The sequence below is a fragment of the Siniperca chuatsi genome, linkage group LG14 (assembly GCF_020085105.1).
Source record: "Siniperca chuatsi isolate FFG_IHB_CAS linkage group LG14, ASM2008510v1, whole genome shotgun sequence".
Classification (NCBI taxonomy): domain Eukaryota; kingdom Metazoa; phylum Chordata; class Actinopteri; order Centrarchiformes; family Sinipercidae; genus Siniperca; species Siniperca chuatsi.
The window spans coordinates 2,412,594-2,438,846 of record NC_058055.1 but is presented as its reverse complement, the minus strand read 5'-3'; the positions used below and the strand labels follow the sequence as shown (position 1 = coordinate 2,438,846).

The following is a 26,253-nucleotide window of genomic DNA, read 5'->3' as shown; positions in this document are numbered from 1 at the left end:
AGCCCACTCTACTCAGGTTTCAACGATGTTCTACCAACCTGCTGCCAGTTTGTGTCCTAAAACCTTTATTTGCAAACTGTATTAGGGCAGCAACTACCGACTACTTTCATTATGGATTACTCGTTTGGTCCATCGAATCTCCCTAAAAGCCAAAGGTGATGTCTTGATAGCTTACTATGTCCCACCAACAGTCCAAAACCTAAAGATTTACTATCAATTTACAATTTACTATCAAGACAAAGAAAAGCTAAAAATCCTCTTGACTAATCAAATCATCGTTTCAGCTCTAAACTGTATATTCGGTTTCTTTGTTGAACTCCATGCTTTTCAAGACCTAATTGTCCTACATGTTTAAAGCTGATGGCCTTACTTATCCTTGTGTCTTTGGTGCATTTAATGTGGATTCTGTTCCAGCGTTTTCAGACTATTGCTCAAACTCTGTAATACCTTCTCCCAAAACAACTTTTAGTTTGTCCACACTTTGAAAGACAATCGTGTTTCATACCTTTGCAGATTTTATGACCTCTGTGGGAGCTCTGTATTTTGCACTGTGCCTGTGTCTGCTCCGCCAAAGCAATGGTGAGGTATATCCATAACTAATCCTTGTGTTGGTAAACAGTGCGTGCGTGTGTGTCCGTGTGTGTGTGTGCATGAGCACAGTGCCCTGCAGTATTGATATCCCCGCTGAAGGGGAGGTGGAGCTGAGACTCTTAAGCACATAATCCTGAGCACTCCACCTCTCTCCCACCCATCTCCTCTACCCCGACAGGACTGGACTTCTTAAGTCGACGAGACGCTGCAGCAAAACTCTGCTCGTGCTGCCCATGGGTCAGTCTCTTCACTGCAATCACACACCAAAATGAATATTACTTTAACCATGCTGGTGGCACAAGCAGAGGGAGCCCCAAAGTGTTCTATTTGAAATGAATTAATACAACATTTTGACATAAAGTCAAAAATATAAAAATCCTCTTTTTTTTCTTTTTTTACTTTGGCATTGTTGTTGCTCTAGCTAACAAGAGCTAAATGAATTTTAGTAGCAGTTGCTAAGCCTGCTGTGAGGCTGAGGGCACATGTGATTGGCTGAAAGGTGAGGGGGCGGGCACTGGTGACAACACCACATTCATGAAAAACAACATAATGTAATAATGAGTTACATTAAGCAAAGTGACACTATGATACAAAATGGAACATGAAATATTGGTGTCACTGGGGAAAATGTCATGAAAAAGAACATTTTGAAATCATTTTTTCTATATTTTTACTCTCTCTCTCTTCATTTATGTTGTACATGTTGGGGTTCCATACAGGGGCATACTTTATTTCAGAATGGCTGAAATAACTTGAAGATGGCAGCAGTAACTATCTTTTATGTGGAACCGTTTATTTGCAGTACAAGTGCCAGCTTGAGCAGCTTGAAAAGACAAAAACATCAGCTTGGTTATTTGGGCAACAGCCCTATCAGAAGATTATTAAGTTTACACAATTGGTACCAGAAAGATTCAAATTGCGGGGGGTTAAGGCTATAAAAATCCATCTGCACAATCCAACCTGCCCAGTACTCATTTCAAAATTCCTGGATAGCCGCAAAATTAATGTGCACACAAGGGCACTTGTCCAATCAGCCACACTTCATCACAGTGGCTTTGTAATGTCATGGACAGCATTCAAGGCGGAATTAAATCACTTCAAAGCAAGACAAGTGTGAGAGGAGACAGAGAGAGAGAAAAAAAAGATATCTTCCAGGAATTACTGACGATGAACCGCCACTGTTCCACAGTTCAGCAAGTCCTCACTCTGTAATCCACTGGAGATATGAGATTATTCCCATCAACGATACAGAGCCTGTAAATGTAGGCCAAGCTCTTTCCCAGAGCCTCTGCACAAGAAATGCAACACCAGACAACTACCCGTTGGTCTTGTTCGATTAAGATTTGTTAATGAAATGTGTGATTGAAGCACTTGACATGTCCTAACAGTTTTCAGCCTGCTGCCTTTTAGCTGTTGGATGCCTAATTATAACCTACAAGTCTGATTTGGTACTTCAAATCACACTGAAATGAACGACCTTTTCAACATAAAATTGCTTTAACTTTACTTAAGTTAGAAAGCTGTATCTTTAACGATGGCAGCATTATAAACCAGCTCCAAATAAGTATACATAAAACGTCTTGGCACAGTCTTGCCCATAACACTCACCAAATAAAACATTCTTTTCTTTGATAACTGTTCCATTGGTTTCAAATGAATGCTGTGTTACCATCAAAATCCAAATTCATCAAATTAAAGAAGCAAGATGATATCAAAATGCCATTTCATTTGGGCTTTGAAGTTCTATATATGGCTTTCTTGCCAATTAATTGTCAACGAGAGATCAGACTTTCATCCCCCCACCATTTTCTACACATGACTGCAGATAAAGGCTGGGTGAAAAATTAAAGGACAAACTAACATTATGCGTCTTAGTGTTGTTCCAACACGTTGTGTTTTCAAATCACGTCCCAAGTCATTTAATAAAGGAGGCCCCCTGCTAGTTATGCTTTACATAAAACCTAGTGTTGGAGCATTTAGCAGCTACAGAGCCAGAGGTTTCCCTCAGGACTGACTGGGATAGACAGAGGCCGATACAGACCAAAAACAAAGCTAAAAGAGAGTGAATATTGGACTTACATTCATCAGGTGGACACAAACACAACTCCAAATGAATGCTAATGTTGCTCTGTGTCTGCTGGATGTTCACCATATCAACTTAAGGTGACGATATGTCAGCGTTGTGTTCCCAACTTGTTTCTGCTGCCCCCAACGGGCCAAGCAATTCAGTTATTGCAGGTTTAAGGTTTAACATTCCGATATAATGCTTGTGCATGTTTTAATTAGTGTGCCTGTGTGATTACTGCTTTGTGTGACTGACTCATCTTGTTGCAATGTTATACAGATGTAATTTGTTCTCTGTGTGAGATATTAGCCTCATTAAAACCCCTTATTCATCACCCATCTGTATCTGTACATTCTGCACGTCAAAACAGATCTGTGCCATTTAGCAGATAACATAAGAAAGAAAAGAAGTCAAAACTATCCAAATATCTCAGGAAGATTTCAAACTGCCCCACACCTAAATCATGGTGAAATCCACATGCTATACACAATACTCTACTACAATCCTCTCAGACTGAATGATAGAAATAACACAGGGAAGGCATTTATGATTTATGGATTGTACATGCTTATGCTCATTTTACTGACAATGCAGACCAACTTCAGTCTCTCTTTGCCACTTGCCACAAGTAATGTGAACACTAAGAGAAAAAGCAAAAAATCCATCTACCACTGCTTAATTGAATGAGAAAAATGCTCTCTGCTATAATACAGCTCTATAAGAAAGGACTATAAAATCTTGTTAACTGATGAAATTGTATCGTGATCCTATTCTGCCGCCATTCTCGCTATCAGGGCCTTTTTATTTTGACAACTCCTTTCTAGGACCGTAACGTTGAAGACAATGAGTGAAAACGTGGGACTGATGGATGGCAGCCTGGCTAGACGATGCAAGGTGAAAGAAAATGGAATTACAGAGAGAATCATTAGCATCCCTCTGTGAAATCAAATTATCAGCTTTCCAATCTTGGCCCATGGCATATAAGGAATAAAATGAGAGTCCCCTTAAAAAGAATGTTGCTTTAACTCCTAACATAGACTGGATAGAAAAATCTTCATGGGTGACAGCAAAGCTTTGGGCACTGATAGTTTCATTCACAACATCAATGCACCAAACAAACTGAAAGCCACATGTAAGAATACAAATTCATACATGTGTCATGCAAACTAAATATCGAGACAATTAAAAGCTTCTCCCTGTCTGGAAAAGAGCCTCATCCCTGAAACATTTAACCTGAATCCCAAATGCGTCCCTCAGGCAGCTGGGAGAGAAAGGAAGAAATGTTAACATGATGTGTCTGTGAGACTAGCATGGTCTGTGCAGGCAGATAAGCGTCTCAGGAGGTTGTCGGCCCACCTCGGTCACTGTGGTGACATTCATTAATTGCAGTCTGAGGAGGCAGCGTGTCTCTTTTTAAGTTCATTTGAGTGGGCAGAGCCTTAATTAATGTGCTTCTTATTTAGTCCAGTTATAGTCTGCTTTATGTAAAGCAGTGCTGCCAATGCTGCTAACATACATGGTAACGGCGTTCGACAAAAAGCGTAGTTCAACCTTCCACTGCTCAGAATTCAATGTCATGTGTTAGGAATATAATTGTGGCTCTATCTCGCCTGTAACGACAACTTTCTTTATACTCAGTATCTGTGCATTTAACTGCTGTGCTTACATTCCATGGAGAGATTTAAAAGCCTATTGAACCACCAAAGCCAACAATGGAGGAGATAAAGAAAAGCATAGCCTTCCTAACCAGAGGGCAGTTTAAGTCTCATCCATGTGCCGTTTCATATCTCCCTTCATTGTTATGCTTTGAAAGTGTCTTCGTTTAAATCTCGTCTCAAAACACATTTTTATCTGAAAGCATATCCTGATTTTACCTGAACTGGCTGTTTATTTTACTATTTATTTTATTGCTTTTCTGTATTTCATGTGTTTTATTTCTTTATATTTCGTCATTCACTGTGTTATTTTATTTTTCTTGTTGTGAAGCACTTTGTACTTTGTTTTGATAAGTGCTCTATAAATAAAGTTTTATTATTTTATTTTATTATTATTATAAAGATTTTATTCTAAAAGGATATATGAAAAATAAATATCTTATTCCATTTCCATCATACAATGTGTTGATGATATATATATACTTGCTATACATTGCTTTACGTGAGGAAGTGCTATGAGTACAACATACATTGCCCTTTCAGCCAGGTTTTTGTTATACTTGTAGTTTACTGAAGCTAAATGTTTGCCATATTGTCAGGTGCACTATTGTTGCACAACATTTCTCAAAGCACATTTACAGTAGACAATTTATTATGAAGGCTAGACAATGCAAATATGCAGTCACCAATTGAAAATAGTTAATAATTTGCTTTTGCTGTGGTGATGTCTTTGTGAAGCAGGTTCAGCTCAGTCAATCAGACAGAAACACTTTCAATCTAGTTTTGGGTGCAATCAAACTGCATCACAGTTTGGTAAAAAATCATCTTCTGCAGACACTGTCTGCTTCTGCTTCTGGCAGTATGTAATCAACAACAAAAAAAAAAAAATTACCGCTGCATTTTTTTCAGGTTGTGTCAGAAAATGTAACTACAAACTATCTTGCTCATACCTTGGATTTATTTTTTTTATTTTACAATATTTAAAAAAAAAACTAACACTGTTGTATAAGTACTGGTTTTATGTACAGTATGTAGCAATGTTGGCTAGTGTTTGCTGCACTCTCTCCACAGGAGGTTTTAGCAACGGATCAACTGAGGAGTCAGAGCTCAGTTCACATTGAGATAAAATGATAATTAGTGTTATTTATACAACATCTCCACAAATTAGGCCACAGCACTAAAAAAAAAACACGCAAACACAAAGGAAAATGGCAGCTCTGACTTTCTTTAATTTGAAATGTGATACCACCCTCAGTTTTGGCAGTAGCAATGGGGAGCTTGTTAGCACAGAGCACAGCAGGGGTGGTGAGTCCCACGTCTATAACATCATAGCTGATGGAGGGTGGCCTTCCTGCATCACGTAGGCTACTGCTCATACTTTGGGGTTTTAACCTTGATCTTATTCCACATGTGCTTGAATTATGCTGCTGAATCTTTATGCCATCTCTTTTTTTTCCATTTTGTAACCTGTAAAAAAGCTGCAGTAATCACAGTTTTTTCAATTAAAGCGCTATATAAACACAGCAGACTAAAATGTCACTGTGGTTAAAACTCAGGATGTCGGTTGACTATATATTTACAAAACAGTGAATATTGAAATATAGCTTATTAGAAGCTGTCCTGGGTGGGAGCTGGAAAAGCAGGCAGCCTGATCACACCTACTGGATAGTCCACTGTCCCATGTATAAAACTGGCTACAGCACACCTCGGGGGTGTATGGAATAATAAAGAAAAAATATATCTTTGATGGTAATTTATTTTTATGAAAATTTTAAATTCTCAACCTATCAGTGCTGCTGACAGTGGCGTAAGGTTGTTATGATGGGCCCCAGTGCACGTTATTATGACGGGCCCTACTGCAGGCCCTAGTTACTGCTTATAAAGCTTACCAACAATGTGTTGGACTTTACAGTCAAATGAGTTACTTAGGCTATTGTATTGGAAAAGTAGAGGTCAAAGAGACAGAGAGCTGCAATATTTAACAAAAAGCAACACACAGTCTGCATAAACCCCATCAAATGATGATTTTACTGCACAACAAACAGCCTTATTTCTATCATATATCCTATATCATTAACGACATCTATGAACATAGCCGGTCCACTGTGTGTAGGGCCTAGACACCAGAATTGCCAGTTCAGTTAAAATCACTTCAATATCCTCTTATAATTCATAATGAGATTAACAGTGTATCACCCAGGGCCAGCGGTAAGTGCCTGTATAATTCTCAGTATGACTTTTCTAAACTGTGTTTGAGTACCGCTGTGGGCCTGTGGTTCGTCACCAACAGGCCCCGGACACGCTGCCGTAACATTATACTCCCCATTGTCTACCTACACAATTTACAAGCACCATGCAAAATAATCAATTATCTTGTGTAAAATGAACAATAAGAATTATTATTATTATTATTATAGATAAACACATTAAAAACACTGATGAAGGGCATGGTTTGGTGGCGGCACACGCAGTGGCTTTACCCACATCTGAAAAACGCATACACAATGAAACAGGCGCTCGGCGGCAACCTGACTCCGAAATGATGACAACCTGTTACAGAGGGGCTTTGAAAAAACACTTGTACTCACCTACAAGTGAGTAACTTGTAGCCAACTTGTGGCCTAGTAAGCCTACCATAATGTATAACATTTCTTGAAATTTATATCTAACGCAATACGATTATTTAGGACTAACTTTATATGTAGCTTGCTGTCCTAACGTTACCTGCTGCATGGTTGTCGACGCACCACTGAGGGCAGCGATGCTGAGGCCAGCCGACCTGCTGCATTGCTGCTATGAGGGGGGGTCATCCTGGGCTGGCGACTGTTTATAAAAAAAGCCAAAGGAATCTAATGTAGGGAGCTTTGCTACCTTCTCCTCCTGTTCTTTCTCTCTTATCTTTTCTTACTGCCGCTTTTATGTTTGAAAGTCATGACTGCTCGCTCCGCTTGTCAGTCTTGACAGGTTTTGTGCCTAAACGCGTATCATCTCGTCACATGATCAGATAGAGCCTTGACATTGGCCAACATCAACACACAGATTATCTAGCAATCATCATTGCATATCTGTATATGACAAAAATACCAAAGAAAATAAGAAATTATTAATTTAATTGAATAGTTTTTTATGGTTTATTTACGGTTTTCATAGTTTATGTAGAATAAGCATGTAAATTTGACTATTTTACCAAAATAAAGAAAACCATGACAGAGATGGGTTTGCCTTTTCAAGGGCATATATACAAAATGGCAATTATTTTAATATTAGATGTGACTAATTTTGTCGACACAGGTGTAACGCGTAGGGGGCATTCTTAATCACTAGCAGGGGGCTCTCTCCACCCAGCACATTGTCTAGGGTTCCCTCTCTCGACGTGCCCCAGTGCAAACGCACAGCATGCACTGTCTATATTTACGCTCCTGGCTGCTGAAAATGCCAGTAGTTTTATAGCTTAAACAAATGCAATATTCAGTGCTGTCAAAAAAATTCAAATCTGTACTATTATTGACATCAAAATCAGACACATACCTGAAATAAAGACACAGTTCAGGCATTACAATCGCCTGCTTACTCAAGAACTGCACTTGTTATCCATTGTCTAGATCCCTTCTATATTTGAAAATAAAATAACCTGACTTCATGAGCCAATGATGAGCAGCAGAAAATTGAATTTATTTTGAAGCAGCTACTGTAGACAGCTGGACAGCATTGCAAGTTGAGCATCTAGCCTCATAACAGCATGTATTTTAGATTCAAATGCCTTTTCAACCCATGTGACTGTATGAGTGGGCACTCACCAACAAGATGAAAGCAAAGCACGGCCACAGAATGTGTGAATCAATTTCAGACTGAAACAGCCATTACTGCTCAGCCTGGAGGATTGATGCACATCATGGCAAGTTCAGACTTGCCAGTCCCATTGACCTGCGCAGGGCTAAACAGTGGAGTAATAATGGTGCTGCATGCCAATTTCGAGAGGGCTAGGAGCTAAATTGCAATGTATTTTCCATCTACAATACGAGCTCTATTGTGCAAGCTGGCTTACGTATAGTAATATACGACTGATCAGAAAAAATAATGAGCTTTGACAGTGTAACATACAGCAGAAACATGGGATTGTTACTGATTTGTTCTCTGACTGCTCACGGCAGTATGCTGTCCATGGTCCTGAAGGGGGTCAGCAGTGAAGTCAGGACATTACAGCACTCAACTGTCAAGTACTTCTACTACTAGAGCCTACTACTGTGGCTCCTAATGTGTTAGATTTCAAAATGTGGTTATTTAACATTTCTATTTCTTATTATTTAATAATAAATATTAAAAGTCTCACTTAAGAATGACTTCCTTCTGCCACCTTCCTTCAACGTCCTCCCACCCTAATTACTTCAGCATAGTGCATCCTTTGCTGGCCACTTCAAAGGACATGTGGATTTATCAGAGCAGGTCTGTAAAGCCACCGGATTGTTCTTTTTTAACTCACCCGTGAGCACGCCCCATGGCCCATAACAATGTTTGAACTGAGATCCAATGCAATACAGTGTACTTATAAAACATTTATAAACTTAAATGGTCCCCTGTCAACCTGGCACAAGTAATTATCATTGTTAGCATTGTGTTGGACAGGGATTCTTAAACGTATTACATTTAAAAGAACCCAGATCAGCACACTACTGACCCCTGTCTGATTTAGTTTGTCTTTCTGCACTGTTGTTGGAATCCTGAGCAGTCACCAAGGCTCACTCCCTCACTGTGTGAGCTCACAGTAAATCAACAACAGCAAAGTCGAGCTCCTCCTCACCTTACTAATGACCTGCTGGAACCCAAAGGACCCTGGGGATCCCTGGACACCAGTTTATAATCCGGTAGGTAGCAAAAGAATTCCAAATGTCCAAGTGCTAGATACAACATGTGCATTATCAAGAGTATGACGGGGGAGTGTAAGTGTTAAATTGTTCGCCAAAAATGACTGATTGCGCTGATCACTGACTGAAGGATTTTGTACAGGATAGATAGCCTGTTGTAAAGCCGCATCTACATGAAAATATCATGTATATTGATGATATTAGGTATAGATATATATAATTTTATCATTAAAATATAGGACTTTTAATGATTTTTGCGACCACAGGTCTTTGAATGCTCTGGTTGGACATAGTAACCTCAGCCTATGCACCACTGGGGTATTTTTGCAGTTGACCGGACAGTTTTTAGTCTGACCTCAAGTCCATCAAGTTAAAATACTGAAAATTACCATCAGCAAGAAAAGCCTGGAGAAAATGTCAATCATGGTGTCAAGACCGCCTCAAACGGACTTCCCTGTCAAAACTCCTTTCTACAGTTACATCCTTACAGTGTGAATGCAGTGCAGCAAAACGTTAACCCAACTGTTCCCATGCCCCCCACCTCCCACACACCACATCTTGCCAACTCTGGTATCAATGAAAATCCCTTCCTATGGCCTTTGTGATTATCGCTCATGTTACATTGGACATTCCCGACAGCACTTGAAAGCAACATAAAGCCTTGTATGTCCAGTAAGCCTCTGAGGGCGCAGAGGAGGGGAAAGGTCACCACAGCCCGTCTCCCGTCTCCAGGAATTGCCAGTCATCACTTCTACCCCCGCAGTAGTTACTGTATTAGTCTGTTTTCACCTGCAGCGTCCTCCCCCAGTCCTCAGCAGAGACCTGAGACCTGAGACCTGTTCTCTCTCTCTCCCCTGCACCCTTGGTTCTGCACCGCCACACAACAATTAAAACCGCTAAATCTCTCGTTAACAGCTGCTAAAGATTACCAGAGTATCGCTTCTGGATTGAATGTTTTCCAGAGACTAATCCTCTGAAATCCCCCCTTTTTTTTTCAACGGCGGGAACATGATAAAATAGACAACACTTCGTATTCTGTCCCGTTTCTTCTTCTCCCCGCAGCACATACTTCAAATACGGAAGCTCGCAGGCAGCGCTCAACTTTGGGAATCGAGCTGAGAAGCAGCAGCGGAGGGGGGAATGGAAAGAGAAGTGTGTGTTGACTCACCTGAGAAAGACCGTCTCTCCTTGTCGGACGGTGATATTGTCCATCACTTTGTTGTCGGATTGAGAATCCCCTTGGCTGCGGACTGGCAACCCTGCAGGCACAAGAAGCAAAATCCTCAGAGAGAGAAGAACTGTGCATTTGGAAAAAGCGACAAAGTATCCCCGGACAGACATCGTCTTCAGCCTGAAGAGGTGTACAAAGAAATCCCACAGCGACGCAATGAGCCGGTTTTCGCCCCGTAAACGGTCCCGTGGAGATTATTTACCCCCAGTTCATTAGACTTAATCCAAATCTTGTCGGCAGGTAGCCGCGGTGTGCAGGGGAGGAGAGACACTCGACCCTGCACTGTCAAACATCCGCTTTTTATTATTTGGATCAAAGGAGAAGAAAAAAGAATCCCTCCTCTCCTCCGGTCCGCCGGCTGGTGCGCGTATTTATTTACCAAGTTTGTAACATCAGAAGTCCGAAACAACAAGCAGCATTTAAACAGTTAATCTGCAGCCTAAATATGCCTGCTGATAGGCGAGCCACAAAAAGACACGAGAACCATATTCAGTGCATGGCGAGTTGTGTCTCTGTCGGTGCTCTGTCTCAGGAGCACTTTCCGACTGGCCGCGTCAGAGAGGACAGCTGGGGTAGTGGTGAGACAAGAGGACTCACAGGTGCATCAAAAAGCCTATTCCCTCATCAAAAAGGAACGGCGTAATGTCAGCCATGTCTCTGCTACTCCACATGGAGGTTTTATTGCTCTTATGGATCATCTGAAAGTGCCTCTGCTGCTTTAACACTGACTTTATAGTTACTGTTCATGTTCATAATGGTCAGTTGTATCTCTTACCAATTCTAGTCCTGTATCGTACAATCTTCCAGATGTTGAACAATATTTATTTATCACAGAAATGTCAGTAAACCACTGCACAGAACACGGTCTATAGACATCTGTAATAAGGGCTGCAACCTTCTCCATGTGATGTTCATTACTGATCCATCTGTTGGTTATGTTCTCGACTCATTTAGTCCACAAAATGTTAGAACAGTAAACATGTAGATCGCAATTTACAAAAGCCCAAGTTCAAACCGTTCAAACCCCCTAAATATTTAGTTTTATGTCACTGACCAAGAGAACCAGCCAAAATTTCACCTTTGAGAAGCTGGAACTAGAGCATTTGGAGCATTTGTGCCTAAAATGTGACTTAAATGATGAATCGATTATAAAAATAGTTGCTGATTAATTTTCCGTTGATCAACTAATTGAGTAATCGACTAATCGTTGCAGCTCTAATTTATAATGCTCTACCTCAAAACCTTAAATATTACAGAATTAAAAAAAATACTGTGTGGTACATCAGGGACTTTACTGTTTTCTGACTCTTCTCTATTTGTGCTGCTGTTTCACCACATTTGAGCATGTACCATTATCCCTATAATTGCCTCTGGTGGCCTTTTTCATGGAAGGCATCCTGACAGTAAGAAAAGCACAGGCATAAGTAATAAAATGAATGATGGCTGAATTCCATTTAGCTGCTTCAGTTTCATGGTCCTGGTTTTGTTCACCCTGGAACACTTGAGTAAAACACCTGTGCTTTTCCTACTGTGACAAGTGAAGATGTCTGCTGGGAAAAAGGCCTTCCATGTGACGTCGCTGATCCTTTGCAGGCAGATGAGTGGGACCATGTGAGCAAACACGTTTCCTGAAGGCACTGCTCAGTCTTTGGGTTTCTAAATGTTATGTCACTGACAATGACTAAAACATCAAAATATCAATAGAATGTAGAAAAAGTGATAAAGTTCTGTAGTGTGAGTTGTCTATGCCACCACAGATACATGGTAAATGGACTGCACTGATATAGCTCTTTTCTAGTCTACCGACCACTCAAAGCGCTTTACAACACATGCCAACATTCACCCATTCACACACACATTCACTGCCCCCCCACTGTGTGGGTTTTATTAGACACAGCCTGCTCATCAGCAGCGGTTAAGGGTTCAGTGTCTTGCTCAAGGACACTTCAACACTCTCTCTGGAAGAGCCGGGGATCGAACCAGGAATCTTGTGATACCTAGACTCTCCCTCCGCTCTGCCTCCTGAGCCACGCCGCCCCACAGACCACTGTCGGTCAACACTGTAAAAATGTATGCCTTTGGTACAGCGTAAAACCTCGTCTTTATTAGCTGCTTTAAGAGAACTGGTAGTTAAATCTTTGGTCACATGCTTCACACACACCATGCAAATGAAGTTTTATGATTCACATTACTCGCTTCAAATTCCTATTAAATCTATTTTCCATTGTAATAGAAGCAGCTGCTAGCCTGAGATGAACATGTGCAAACATTAGCTGAGTATTTAGCATTTTTAAGCCTGTGCTTATCATTTCCAGATTCACGTTGTGATGTATCCTTTTATATCTGTTGGATGTTTGCTGTGTGCATGGTGCTTGATTACTCTGATTTAATTTTAACAACCTCTGAGGATTCTGTCATCTACACTTTATGAAGTAAGCTATAAAAAAAGTTTGGTTGTATAAAAAGGGTCAAAAAACTGAAAACAGGCCAAACCTTTTTCTTGAAACAACTGGATCGTGACAGTGTCCCATTTTTAGAGTGAGGATGTCAAAGTGGTACACAGGACGCAGAACGTTTTGGCATGAAACTAGGCAACATGAAGAACAGGGGCTCATTCTCATGACCTCTGTGACCTGTGGTCATTCTACAATAAGTCAAGATGTTCAACAACACAAATGCCTGGTCTGCTCTCAGGCTTACACAACACAGCAACAGACCGACATACAGCAACACAAACGACACATACTCTAAACATACCCTAAACAGTATAAGCTGTGCATCAATATGATGTTGAGAAAAAGGAGAAGAGGCAAAATGGTAGTCATGGCAGCACTTCTCACTTCTCTTGTGCTATTCTGGCACAAGGAGTTGCCGACACAGGAACTGAGTGCCGTTTACCAGACAGCTGAAGTGTTTGCACTGCTGAGTCACTGGCGTTCAGAAGACTGAGATTTTGTTTCCACGAGATATGAATCCATTGCCCATGGAATTAATACCGGTAATTCAGACTGCTGAAAGGTTTATCTTCGACTTTGTTTCTTGCCACTATGCTAAAGCATTGGCACACACGCTGGACAGAGCTATCATCTGGAGACAGAGAGGTTGTTTTGGTATCAATCTATTCATCAGATATCAGCAGTGGGACCAATGAGTCATATCACAGTACCCAATGGTGGTTAGTAGGAAGAAACATGTATTTATAGTACCTAGGCTACTTGTCAAGATCTCCAAGTGCTGCACTTTTTCTCAATTAGAATTGATAAAAATGAGACTTTATAGCAAAGCTGCATGTGAAACACCTGTAACTGCCTATTCCCATTCATTGCCTGACATACGACAACCCCGCTGGAAAAAAGTCAGCTTGCAATTATTCAGTCCTGTGCTCACAACTGCTAGTACTTTCGCTCATTTAATCCCAGCATTCAGCAGTGCTTTTCAATACCCATATTTTGCCTCTCAGCAATTTTACCTCATCTCATCTTTGTCACACTGTAGAGTGCAGGTAATGAAGTCATAGTAATGTGAATCACAAGGGCTGCAATCGAAAACATATTGCTGGTGAATATACAAGTTGGCTTTTTTTTTTGCTATACCTTCTTTTTTATTTGCACATTTTCGTCAATTTGGCTGTCATTAAAATCTTAAATAATCTACTTTCGGTTTCCGAATCTTTGGGTCGAGGTATCCACACGGTGGGGATGAGAATACGTTTTAATTAGTTTGACTCCAAGGTGTAAGTTAGTCATTTGTGTCTGTGCCTGAAAGGCCTCAAGACGCTCTGCCTGGCCAATAAATGTCAAAATCCATTATACATCTGAATATGACAACCTGCATTCATTACTGGATGGAATTCAAGGCCTTTCTGACTTCAAAGCACACTGAAAACTTTTCTCCATCTGCAAGAGCATCATTTGGTAAAAAAATCATGTGTTCTCTCAACTGCAGACTCACAATGTGAAAACGTCATATTTAGTTTGCAGCGATATTATATGGATAATAAGGATACTGTGCTGTATCACATTCCTTCCGGCCAGCTCTAAGTGTTATGAGGCTAGAGGAAGTGGGTGTGCTTCAGGCTTGTCAGCATCAAAGCTATTTTATAGTCCAGCTCTTGAAAGGGAGAGAATGAGATGTCACCATCCTGAACAACGAGCCTCCAGGCAGCACATTCCAGCGAAGCTATACAGTCACGTCACTTGACTTGCTCGGAGCGCTGCAGTTCATAATCAAGGTTCCACCTCCACACAGACTATAAATGCCACTGCTCTGCACCTCTCTCCATCTCACCTGGATGAAGTTGTCAAGTAAATTAATGAGCGAAGTGAAGCCTCCTGTGGTGACATCTAATGTTCTCTATCTGAAACACCTGTTCAGTCAGTCACTCGCATTCACTCGCTATCACCATTTCAATCAACGCATGCGAGTCAGTAAATTAGGGATGGCATGTCACCTAAACACATGAAAGAAAAGGTGGAGATCAGTTAAACACGGTTATTTGTTGTATATATTTGTTTCTATGTTGGTGGGAGCAACATAAATACAGGAAAAAAAAGGCTGCTTTTGAAAGTAGAACTGCAAAAGTAATTCTCACAGCTCAATTTTGTTTACCTTATTAATAACCATGTGTTTGGTGATACTAAAGCTGCACTAATCAATATGTTTATGTTAACCATGGATCAAATCACTATGTGCAATGTGAAAGGGGTCGCTCACACTGATGAGCCCACAGAGAATTATGTCCAACTCTGCAGTCCACGCCCAGCACCAAACAGCAGACACACAAAGTTAGCAACCAACCGCTAAACGCTCCCCGATGTTCGCTAACGTAGGAGCCAGATATCTTTCTCAGGAGCTGATGGAGACAAAAAGTATTGGGTTCACATTCATCAAGTGGCGAGAAACACCACTTCGACTGAATGCTAATGTTGCTCTGTGTCCGATGGATAGCTAGCATTCCAATAACACCTTTATACAGTTTTACACTGATATGTCAATGTTGTGTTTTCAGCTTCTTCTGCGGCCCCCAAGTGATGAAAAATAAACATTTTAGCCTTTAATTAACAATGACCAATTGCAACCTGTGAATACTAAACTCGAAATAGAGTTGCAGCAAAGAAACCTTACACAAGGAGACAGGATGTGTTGACTTTTTCAATATATAAGCAAAACCCCGACCTATACCTGACCTTAAACAAGTGTTTCAGTTTCCTGAAAGTAAAAACACATGGGACGCAGACTGCAAACCCCGGCCTCCAGTGTCGAAATACTGTGCTTTGTACAACCAACCTCCCCACTATGACTTCTATGCAGTATATGTTACACTTCCCTGGATTTCACAATAAAGTTGTCAGTGAAAATTATTTGTGCAGTTATATTTCCTCCAACCTGTATTTGGCAAAGCAAATTAGTTTAATATTTTGTCTAGGAGAGGGAAAAAATGAAAACGTTTTAGTTTATAAGTGTATTGTCCTCAGAGATACTGTGAAAGGTTTGTCTATAGTAGCTGTGCCCAAAAGTGATGAAGTACTAATTGTGAGGTAAACAAAGACCACAAGGAGAGAAAGACAACAAGAGTGAAAACAAGACCCCATCTACTTGATGATGAGGTCTAACTAAATTAATGGTAATCATGCTGGCGTAATTGGGTGGTTTGAATCAGGGGTCCACAGGGAAAAGCTGGGTGAAGGTGGTAAGTGCCACTCCTGCTTCAAATACTGTTTCTGAGCAAAGTGCTTAACCTGCAGTGACTCCACTGGAGCAGACTGGACAGCTGCCTGGCATGACCCGGTGTGAAGGAGTGCGTCGCTGTGAAAACACATTTACGCAGCACAGTCTCACTTCTCTACCTCAACGTAAACTGACATTCTGTTGGTGGGTCTTTAGAAAACACAAGATTCCCAATGCACCTGAAGGTAACAAAGGACATTTTATCTGTTGTTAATTGGTATGAGTGACAGAGTGAGAAAGACTGGCATGAAGAGCGTACGTGAGAAAGACTGAAAGATGAATGTCGATGTTTAGCGTGCCATGATGTCACTGCTCATCAGCTCTCTACAGGAATGACTTGCTAATTAGCATAATTAGTTTAATGACCACTATTAGGCAATCCGCTACACATGTCAGTCAAACTAAAGAGAAATACTACTACTATACTTTGTGACATGTGATGGTTCAGTGTGATGCCACACAGCAATCAAACCCATTAGAGGAGATCAGACAGTAGACATAATGTAGGTATGCAGAGGTACTCACACCCAGTAAAGCCAAATTTGCGTTGTGCGGCTGGAACAGACAACACAGTAACCTGACATTTGCAGCTGAAATGTTCTACGAACTGCAAGTCAAAGCGTCAGCTGAGTCCCATACAAAGGCTTAGCATGCAGCTTTGCCTTGAGTAGCTCACTGTTGCGCTGCAGCAATGTGGCTATCCTATCACAGGCCACCCTGACACAAAGCATGCTGTGAGTGGGACAATTCATTCTTGAACTTGGAAATAGCAGTTTGATCTCCTGTGCTCCTTGATCTTTCTTCAGCGCAGCCTGGTAGCTGATTTTGAGCGTTTCCCAGTCCGTGCTGTGGCGTTGATGCTGGTATGATGTTTGGGTCTGGTGTTCCCAGACAGCTGAGCCACCTCCTGACAGGAAACCCAGTCTCCACCAAACTAGTAAACTGACCTTGAGTTAAGATTATTATGTTAAAAAACTGGCTGTGTTTTTGTAATTCAAGAGAAATTCAGTGACAGTTTCAACTTTTACTTGTGGTTAGCTGTGTGTTTCAGCCGCAGATGTCTGCAAGTACAACCTTGACAACTAGATATTACATTTTTATACTAGTAATTTGTTTTGTTGGAAAATGTAATTGTTGCCTGGACTATGTTCACTATCAATGTTTTATTACAGTGAAGGAAGTGCAGTGTTTTTGTACCGTTTGTAAGTCATGGGGAGGCAGTCCAGGTGGATGGTGGGCAGATAAAGCATGGGCTTCGACACCAGAGACTTGGGTTCCACATACTGAGTTGGACCAGGCGAGGTTTAGGCAACAAAAGCACTCTGGTTAAGGTTAGGGAGAGATTGTAGTTTCAGTTAAGTGTTAATACAGTAAACTCATCGTGTCACATGCTTCAAGTCACTGTTAACTTTTTCAATGTTGAACAAACACCACAATCTTTCTCTAACCTTAACCAAGCGCCTAAACAGAACCATGAAAACATGAAGCATGCTTCAGTTGCTATGAACAGATATTGTAGAATGAATGAGAAACGTTGTCACTGAACATTTTGCAGATACATTCAGAATGTACATTTTGCAACTTGGCCAATGTAGTGTATTCATTTACAACATTTTCTTCATTATGTTAATATAAAACAAAATCTGCACGCAATATGTTTCTCGCAAAACATATTTGCTGTAGCAACTTAGTAGAATGTAAACAGAATCTCGAGGAGACAGGGTTGGCACACAGTGTAACTCCTGGTTAACAAATGTACATAGTCTGCCTTTGTGTAAGGCAAACTGATAATTAAGTGCTGTCAGTCTTTGTAACTGATTCCTGTCTACCTTCACATATAGTTCCTCTTGAGAAAATAGCAGATATTTGCTGTAAATGCTGGCTTAATTAGCAGGATGCTTTTCTTTTTAATGTTCTAACCCTTTTTCAAACCTATCAATTAGGATTTTATATAACACATTTATTTTCACTGCCAGTCTGGCATCATAACTGTGAGTCACAGACATAGCAACTTTATTTATATAACAGGTGCTTTGCAATATTATCATAGAGAGCTAAACTAGCTGAACACATAGATGATATTGCCATTGGTTGTCTTGACAACAAATTAATGTAAAGTGGAAGAAGTTGTTAGATCGTCTAGAAAGAAACCCACATGCTGAAAAAATGACAGGAACAAACTCAATACAGCATCAAGCGACAACAAACAGCAGCCGCTGATCAGCTGCAGTCTGCAATACCTTTCACAGTGTCATTTACACTTTAGTTGGGAGCCACAGGCTTTCATGTGCATGAAATGGATCACGCTGGTGTTCTGGACAGGGAGTTAAACGGTTATCTCTGCTGCTCTGCACTGTGATCCCTTTTGATGACTTCCAGATGGTCATCCTCCATCTTTTAGGCCTCTCTTTGTCCACAAGGGAAGCTGAGGTAATGAGGTCTTTGTCATTGGTATTAATGAAATATCACCAAGCAGACTGGAGGGAGCAACGGGGCGGGAGGATCTCAGCGAGGAAGTCAGCTGGATACCTCGGCCTGCGGTGAAAAGCTGAGAATACCTCTGGAAAATCTTGATGACTTAAAATGCGTGGTAAATTCACACATTAATCACACACATTTCTCCCAGTGTCAAATTAAGCTCACAATATAATTGGATCTCAAGAGAGCCTGGTGAGGAAAAAAATGACAATGTGAATGTGTTTCGCGAGATTTCCCCATTGTATGCAAGTGATTGCATGTCTAAGTAATTGTGCTGGAGCACTTGCAGATGTGCGGACAGGAAGCACTTGACTTGGGGTTTGGGCTCTTGAAGAAAAACAATAATTAAGAGTGAACAAACAGTGGGAATAACAGCTGTGGGCGAGGCACTGTTGTTGAGTTGCTGTGAAGCCGGCTGGTTGTGGTCTGGGAGAGGTTTCCGTTTGGTAGGCTCGCGCTGTGCTCTACCCCTCATCCCCAACATTCACCAAGAGCAAGAGCATTTGCCAAGATCTTAATCACGGTGGGCTCAAGCAATCAATACCAAAGTGGCCCTTAGGTGTTAGACATCCCCGAGAGGAAGTGACCATTACTTTCTAATAAAGAGATTGATGCCTGCAAAGTTGTCTTCATCACCCCTTAGCAATGGCTTCCTGAGTGCGAGGCATGTTAAGTGACCCAGCATTGCCCCCCCCTCCGCCGAAGACGGAAAAACACATTCCATTCAGCGGCGCCCCAGCACAGAGACGGCAGCATTTTCACAAGCATCTCATTTTGTCCTTTGCCTCCATATGAGAGCCGTGGATGGAGGCAAAATGGATCTGAGGCCATGCATCATTCAGCAAAATATCCATGTACAACTAGATGTGGTCACCCAGAGCAACATTAAAAGATCTTGCTTCAGGCGATGGACTCACTAATTCACACAGGTCAAAGCAATATAAGACATAAACGCACAATATGAAGAAAGCACTTTATCTTCAGATGTCTTAATAATCTGGAGAGCTGGGGAGCAGCTCATTCATTATTAATGGTAATGGTGTGGGCTTGTTTGTTTATTCATCTCAGCAGTTTTTTAGAGGGGGACACACACACACACACACACACACACACACACACACACACACACATTGATACAACAGGTGTTTTAAAAGAGCTGCCCCCCTATACACACACACACACACACACACACACACACACACACACTTCCCTTGAGTAGAGGCACTTTAATAAACACATTTTTGCTGCTCTATGGAGTTCTTTCAGTAAGGCTTTATAAAAATGTCAGCTTAAGGCGGAAAGGTGCACACATCTAATTATTATGTGGTTATATTCTTTTTTTTTTTGACAAAATCAAGTATCTGCGAGCTCTCCTACAGGAATGGAAAAAGGAGCTTACTGTGACTAATAATATATTAACCAAAGAAATATGCAAAGCCTTGTGGCAACCCAAACTTTAGATTTTTTTAGGCAGAGGGTTTTCATGCATATTCAAGAGGAACATGTTATTGAAACGTGTGAAAATTAGTGTAGGAGCTGTGACTCAAAAATATTGCATCCTTATGGTTATAACAATACCATAAGGCTTCATTACGGTCTGCATTTTTTTCAATCATCAGTTATGAAAACACTGTACTTGAGGTAATGGCTGAGATCCGAGAACACACTGACTTCAACAAGCCAACAGTTTAGAAAGAAGATCTAAACTCTTTGGAGGCAAAACCAAAAGTGAGCCCGCCTGAAATGTCAGAAATAATCCTACATTGCAAAGGAAAACTTTGTGCACGCAACTACGGTAGCTCAAAGTTGAACCAGGTCTGTAAACTGAGATGCATGTTTACAACAGACAGTTGGTTCGTGTTAAACTTTTCTGACTGACCTTTTTTACAGTGTTGCTGCAAACAGTGAAATGTTTATATATATTATAATTCCATAATATTGTTTTGATTTCTTTAATAAAAACTTTATAACACACTGTAAAAGTATCAGTTATCAGCCAATATATCAATATCTTATATAAGTATACTAAATGCATAGAAAAAAATAAGTAACAAAAACCTTGAAAGACATGCAGGACACACATGCTTGATTAGGGTCTGAACTGATGTAATTGCTTACTACGATTTTATAATGTGATTATTCACATGTACAATTCCTTCGTAGGTTAAGTTTAGGGTTTAAAAAATGTTTAAAATATTCTGATATATAGGTTTAAAGTTTACCGCTTATACATTTATGAATGACAATTAAATTATTATAACAATTTCACTGTGTTAAAAGCTATTCATTACTTGTGCGTACACATGTGCAGAAAGTTTAAAACTACTCAAAGGTATGTTCAAAACTAATGAAGACATTATATGAGATTGCATCTATGTTATACTGTGATAACACACATTAACTGTTCATACACCAGTTATGGATGCTTCATAGGAGGCGTTATAATGGTTGACAAATACATTAATAAACACACTAACTTACAGTGTGTTGTAAAGCATTTATTCATTTTTTATATAGTGCTTGTAAATGCTAAATAAGAGGGTTAAAATAAAGTGGTATCATCTTTTGCTGTTGCATGTCACTTTTGCATCACTTTAAGCTGAGGTTGATAAAATGCTGCTTTAATGCCAGTGCAGTGTGTGGTTTTTGACCTTGACTACAGTTCAGATAACACACTGTGTGCTATTAATGCCTTCCTCTCACATGATATATTTGATTGTTTATTTTCGGCAGCAACTCACCAAGGACTGGGTTGGTGTCCCTGAAACCTGCTGCCCAGTTGCAGGAGAAATTATGAACTCCAAATGCATTGTGCCATCAAAACAAAACATGATAAATAGACCTTAACTGCCTCTTGATCCAATACTAAGTGTGTAATACTTCAGAGAAACAGCTACCATGTTTACTGTTAGATGATGTAACATCAGCACAGGCAGTCTCATAAAGTCACCTTTGCTTAATGAAGCACTGATAGTCAAACAGAGTACGTAAATGAAACATATGTAGAGACTGCATGGAGTTCAGTCCTTTAGATTTACAGTGAAATTGGGAAATATAAGAAGAGAGGGAAAGCGGAGTTAAAATTGCACTTGCACTGCTTGGATAATGTTACATTTTGCAACATGCATCATTATCACATCATTTTATCATTGCATTTTATATCATATATAGAAAAAATGCAACATCATCCATATACTGCAACTGCAGTTTCACGTGTATGCTATCTGTCACTTGAACTAAATACTGTGACATGATCTGCCTCAGCCTGTTATGGCCTTTTCAGACTTTAGTGGTAAAGGTGGATGCAAGCAACACCTACACACCTCTAGGTCAAGGTCATTGATTCATTTTTGCCTCATGCCTTGGCTCAGATCAGAATCAGAAACAGCTTTATTAGCCAAGTATGTGTACACATTAAAATAATTCAACTCTGGTTTTTCATTGCTCTCAAGGTACTTACACACAGTTTTCAGGATGATAGAAATTGACATACAGCTAAAAACAAGTACAACAAAGCCTAACAAAGATAAGTAAACTTAAAAACCTAACTATAATGTACATACAAGTAGGTGAAAAAATGTATGTGTATCTAAACATATATAAAAAGCAACAATAGAGAAAAACATACAATGTCTATATACAAGACAAACTGCTTTTCCGTAAATTGTAAACAAGAATACAATAGTGCAAGGGTGCAGAGAGCAAAGAGTGCTGAAATAAATACTGAATGATTAATGTAATTGGTTACTTTATGTACATGAAGTAGGTGGATATGTACAGTATATGCATGTATACATGTATATACAGTGTGCTTAGATATATATTTGACAATGATGATGATTATATGTACATGTTAAACAGTGTGCATTTAAACTATAAAATATATAATTTATAATTTGTCGGTATGGATGTTTTAGTGTTACAGGGTTATTGCACAGGGGTTGTTTTCTGACACTTTATGACTGATTTAACTGTTCTTCATAGTGATGGCATGTGCATACAGTGTTCTGTAGCGCCTACCAGAGGGGAGAAGTTAGAACAGGTGGTGTCCAGGGTGTTATGGGTCTTGAGTTATTTTCCCTGCTCGTTTCCTGACACTGGATATGTATAAGTCCTAAATGGAAGGCAGGTTGGCGCCAACGATTTTTTCTGCAGTCCTGACTGTGTTATGGTTAGAAACAACAAGCCATGCAACATAGTAACAATGTAACAACAGGGGCGGCTGTGGCTTAGAGGTAGAACGGGTCGCTGAAGAAGAAGTGCAGTAGTGTTTGCAGCAAGGTGTTTGTGAACATGGAGCCCTGTGCCATGTGTGCCTTGATGCCATTTTTAAGTGTCTGGTTGAGGCACACTAGTCCCTCATTTGTCTGGGGGTTGTAGAATGGTGTGCGAATATGATTTATTATTTAGTAGGCCAGGTAGGATAGGAACTCTTTCGAGAGAAATTGGGTCCATTATCTGTTGTTCTGATTGTGTCTGGAAGACCCCAGCAGGCAAAGTGAGTGTCTACAATCCAGAGTGTATACAATCACCCTGGTGGTGACTGAGACTACTGGCGTGACTTCTGGCCACTTAGAGTGGAGGTTGTAGGTCATCACCAGGAACCTCTGATGGTGAGGTACCCCCTGGAGTTCCCTGCAAATGTCTAGCTGTAGGTGTGAACACCCGTCCACAGAGGGAGTTGGGGATCACTGGCCACGGGCCACACAACTGTTGTTCCAGCACGACAACTCCTCTCTGACCCTGGAGTAGGGTGTGAGTTACCCAGGCAGCTTAGCTGGCTAACCTTCCCTAATGTAGGTCACAAGCTGGTGGAGGACAGAGTCTGATGCTGAGGCGTTTTGGAGTTCCTGGAGGGAGATGGCCACCTGCACTGGAGAATAAAGGAGTAGCACTAGCTCATGCTCTGTATGATAACTGTCATGATCGGGTGTGTGTGTCGGTGCTGGACTGGGGATGGAGCGGGTTAGTGGATCTGCCACAACGTTGTCTCGTCTGGGTGTAAATTGGAGTCGGAACTTGTACTGCTGCAGGCGTGCCCGATGTAGCCAGCAGAGTAGTAAGGGCCTGGTGCTCGGTCCTGACAGTGAATTCCCGTCCATACAGATACAAATACCACCGCCCAGACACACGCTAAGGCCTCCCTCTCTCCCTACGAGTAGCGCTGCTCTACAGGACAAAGGGCCCTTGAGGCAAAAGCGATGGTGATTCTGAGCTGGAATGGAGTGGGGAGAGATGGAAACCCACATAGTTGATAGCAGGTGCTGCAAACACACACTTCTCACCTTTGAGTGTAAGATGGCAATTGCTGCGTTTCTGTAACCCAGTAGGGGAATGGATGGGACACAGAGAGGATGATGGGTGAAACACTTGTTGTAAGTTGAGCAGGGATGCTGTTGCCCCCGTATCTTCAAGGAGGGGCTGAGTCACATCCTAAACAATCCCTGTGCATCCTTTGACTCATTTGGAAGTGACATTGTGGATAATTGTTATCTGTGAGTGTTAATGTTCGCGGTGCTGTTCGGCTGGGGCTGAGTGGCACACTTTGAAAAAGTGATTTAGCTTGCCACAATTTCTGCGCTGGCCATTTGGTTTGCTGTGCACTTGCATGCAGATAAGTACTATATGAAACTTTTTTTTGCAGTGAGAGTCTGTGTGTGTATATGCATGAATTGAGGGGAACACATGGTGAAATGGAATTGGAGAAAGGCTAGCCCTTCAACAGTTAGTCTGTTTTCTTAATTATACCCTTTTCTTTTTTAGTTGTGTAGGAACAGTTAATCTTTTTTTTTACCTCCCTGTTGCCCAGAACCAGCATGCCATTTTAGGATCACAGTATTGTTGCCATTTTAAATCTGAGTACTTTTTGTACAACTGCACTGTGTCTAATTTTCTTTACACTTATCTGTGAGTTGACCAATATATAGCAGCTAGTCTTGGGCAGACCCAAGTTAAGGTGTGGCTTAGCAGTACCTTATCCTCCAGTTGGGCAGGTCACACAATCTTACATCATGTGACTGTGCGAACCCAGTCCATGGATATAGATCCTGGGAGATCGTGGAGCCCAGAAACCTAAAGGTCTTCATAGCACACAGAGTGTTGTTGAGTATGGTGATGAGGGGCTCCTCCTGAAGTCCACTGTAATTTCCACAGTTTTGTTCAGCTCCAGGTTGTTATGACCGCACCAGAGTGTCAGCTGTTCAACCTCCCATCTGTATGCAGAGTCATCACTGTCCCAAATGATCAGGGCAGGATGGCGTTCCTACTTCTGTAGACCTACTCCTTGGACCAACAAAGCTACCTGAGTTTACTCCCGCGGTGAATAAAATGTTTTACAGGTAATGAAAATGGTCTCTAGCTTAGGAGTGCATGTTTTACTTAAAACTGTGACATCTGCACACAAACCTTCGGTGATGTAGAAATAGATTCCCCAAAAGCTCCATTTATGCAGTCCGCTCGGAGGAGTTGGAAGCCGAGTAGCCGATGTAGTGTACTATCCGGGATAGGGTCACCGAGCCAGGTTTCGGTGAAGCACAGGGCAGCAGATTTGGAAAAGTCCATGTTTGCTCTGTTGAGAAGCAGCAGTTCAACCATTTTGTTGGTCAGAGAGTGGACATTTGCCAGATGCATTAACAGGAGTATAGTTCGAAATCCCCACTGTTGCAGTTTAACCAGCACTCCCATAAAAAGCTGTTGCTCCTCCAACTAAAATCTCTGCAAAACCTTCCGGTTGTATGAAAAGCGGATTTTGGTTTTGACAAGATTGGCTCAGCACTCACAGTTTTTTCTGCTCCAGCTTAAACTGCAAATTTTTGATTAACTAGTGACAACTGGACAAAACATGCAGTGACAAACTCTACATACCTCTGTGAACACTGAATGTAAAAAGGAAAAGAAGTGCCAAGTGAGAAAATGGGAAGGAGATGATAGTAGGAGCATGGCAGCAGTGCTAGACCACACTTCTTCTTCAATTCTTCTTTCCTATCTAAAGATGATGCAGCTGCTGTGTTACTTGTGCCATGGCAGAGGGGTCATTGAGATTAAATGCCACCTCAGACCTGCCTCTTAGTTGATGAGGCCTGTCAAGGCAGTGGGAGAGTGAGGGATTGTGCTGAAATAGAAGCACAAGTGTGTTAGATCCCCTCAGCCTGCCAACAAATCCTATGGCTTTGTAGTGTGAAGTTAGGGCAGATGTTCCTCCAGCACATTAGACTTTTCAGCAGTGCTGGACATAGGTGCTCAGTAAGATTAAGTGGTTAATTAATTATGTTGAAGTATTCTGGTTAAGGGGCTTTAAATCAAAAAGCATCTTAAATCAATCCTTATCAGTGCAATATGTTCTCACAGCCATTCACCCTGACTAGACTTAAATAATTCTTTTTTTTTTCTTTTTGATGAAAAACAAACTGCTGCCACACCTTGAGTTAAGGTTTGGCTCAATTTTGGATGGTTAAGGTTTAGGTTGAATTGATTGCACACTGATAGAGTGCACAAATTAGCCCATAAAGTATATTGACTAAAAAAGAGGCTTTTTTAATAAATTATTATACTTACTATATACTATATATATATATATATATATATATTTCCAGTGGGATCATGCAGGTCTGAGGCACAGGTTAGGGTAGACTGTAATGGACATGC

General features: G+C 40.9%; 1 protein-coding gene across 5 annotated transcripts in view; it reads right to left on the bottom strand.

Moving 5' to 3' along the window:
* The window catches only part of ntm (neurotrimin), a 424,793-nt gene that overhangs the window by 128,251 nt on the left and 270,289 nt on the right, over positions 1-26,253 (bottom strand). For all 5 annotated transcript variants that reach the window (XM_044222737.1, XM_044222738.1, XM_044222739.1 and 2 more), the window contains one exon: positions 10,342-10,432. In XM_044222737.1, the coding sequence (XP_044078672.1) occupies positions 10,342-10,432 (91 nt within the window). The remainder of the gene's footprint in view (positions 1-10,341; positions 10,433-26,253) is intronic.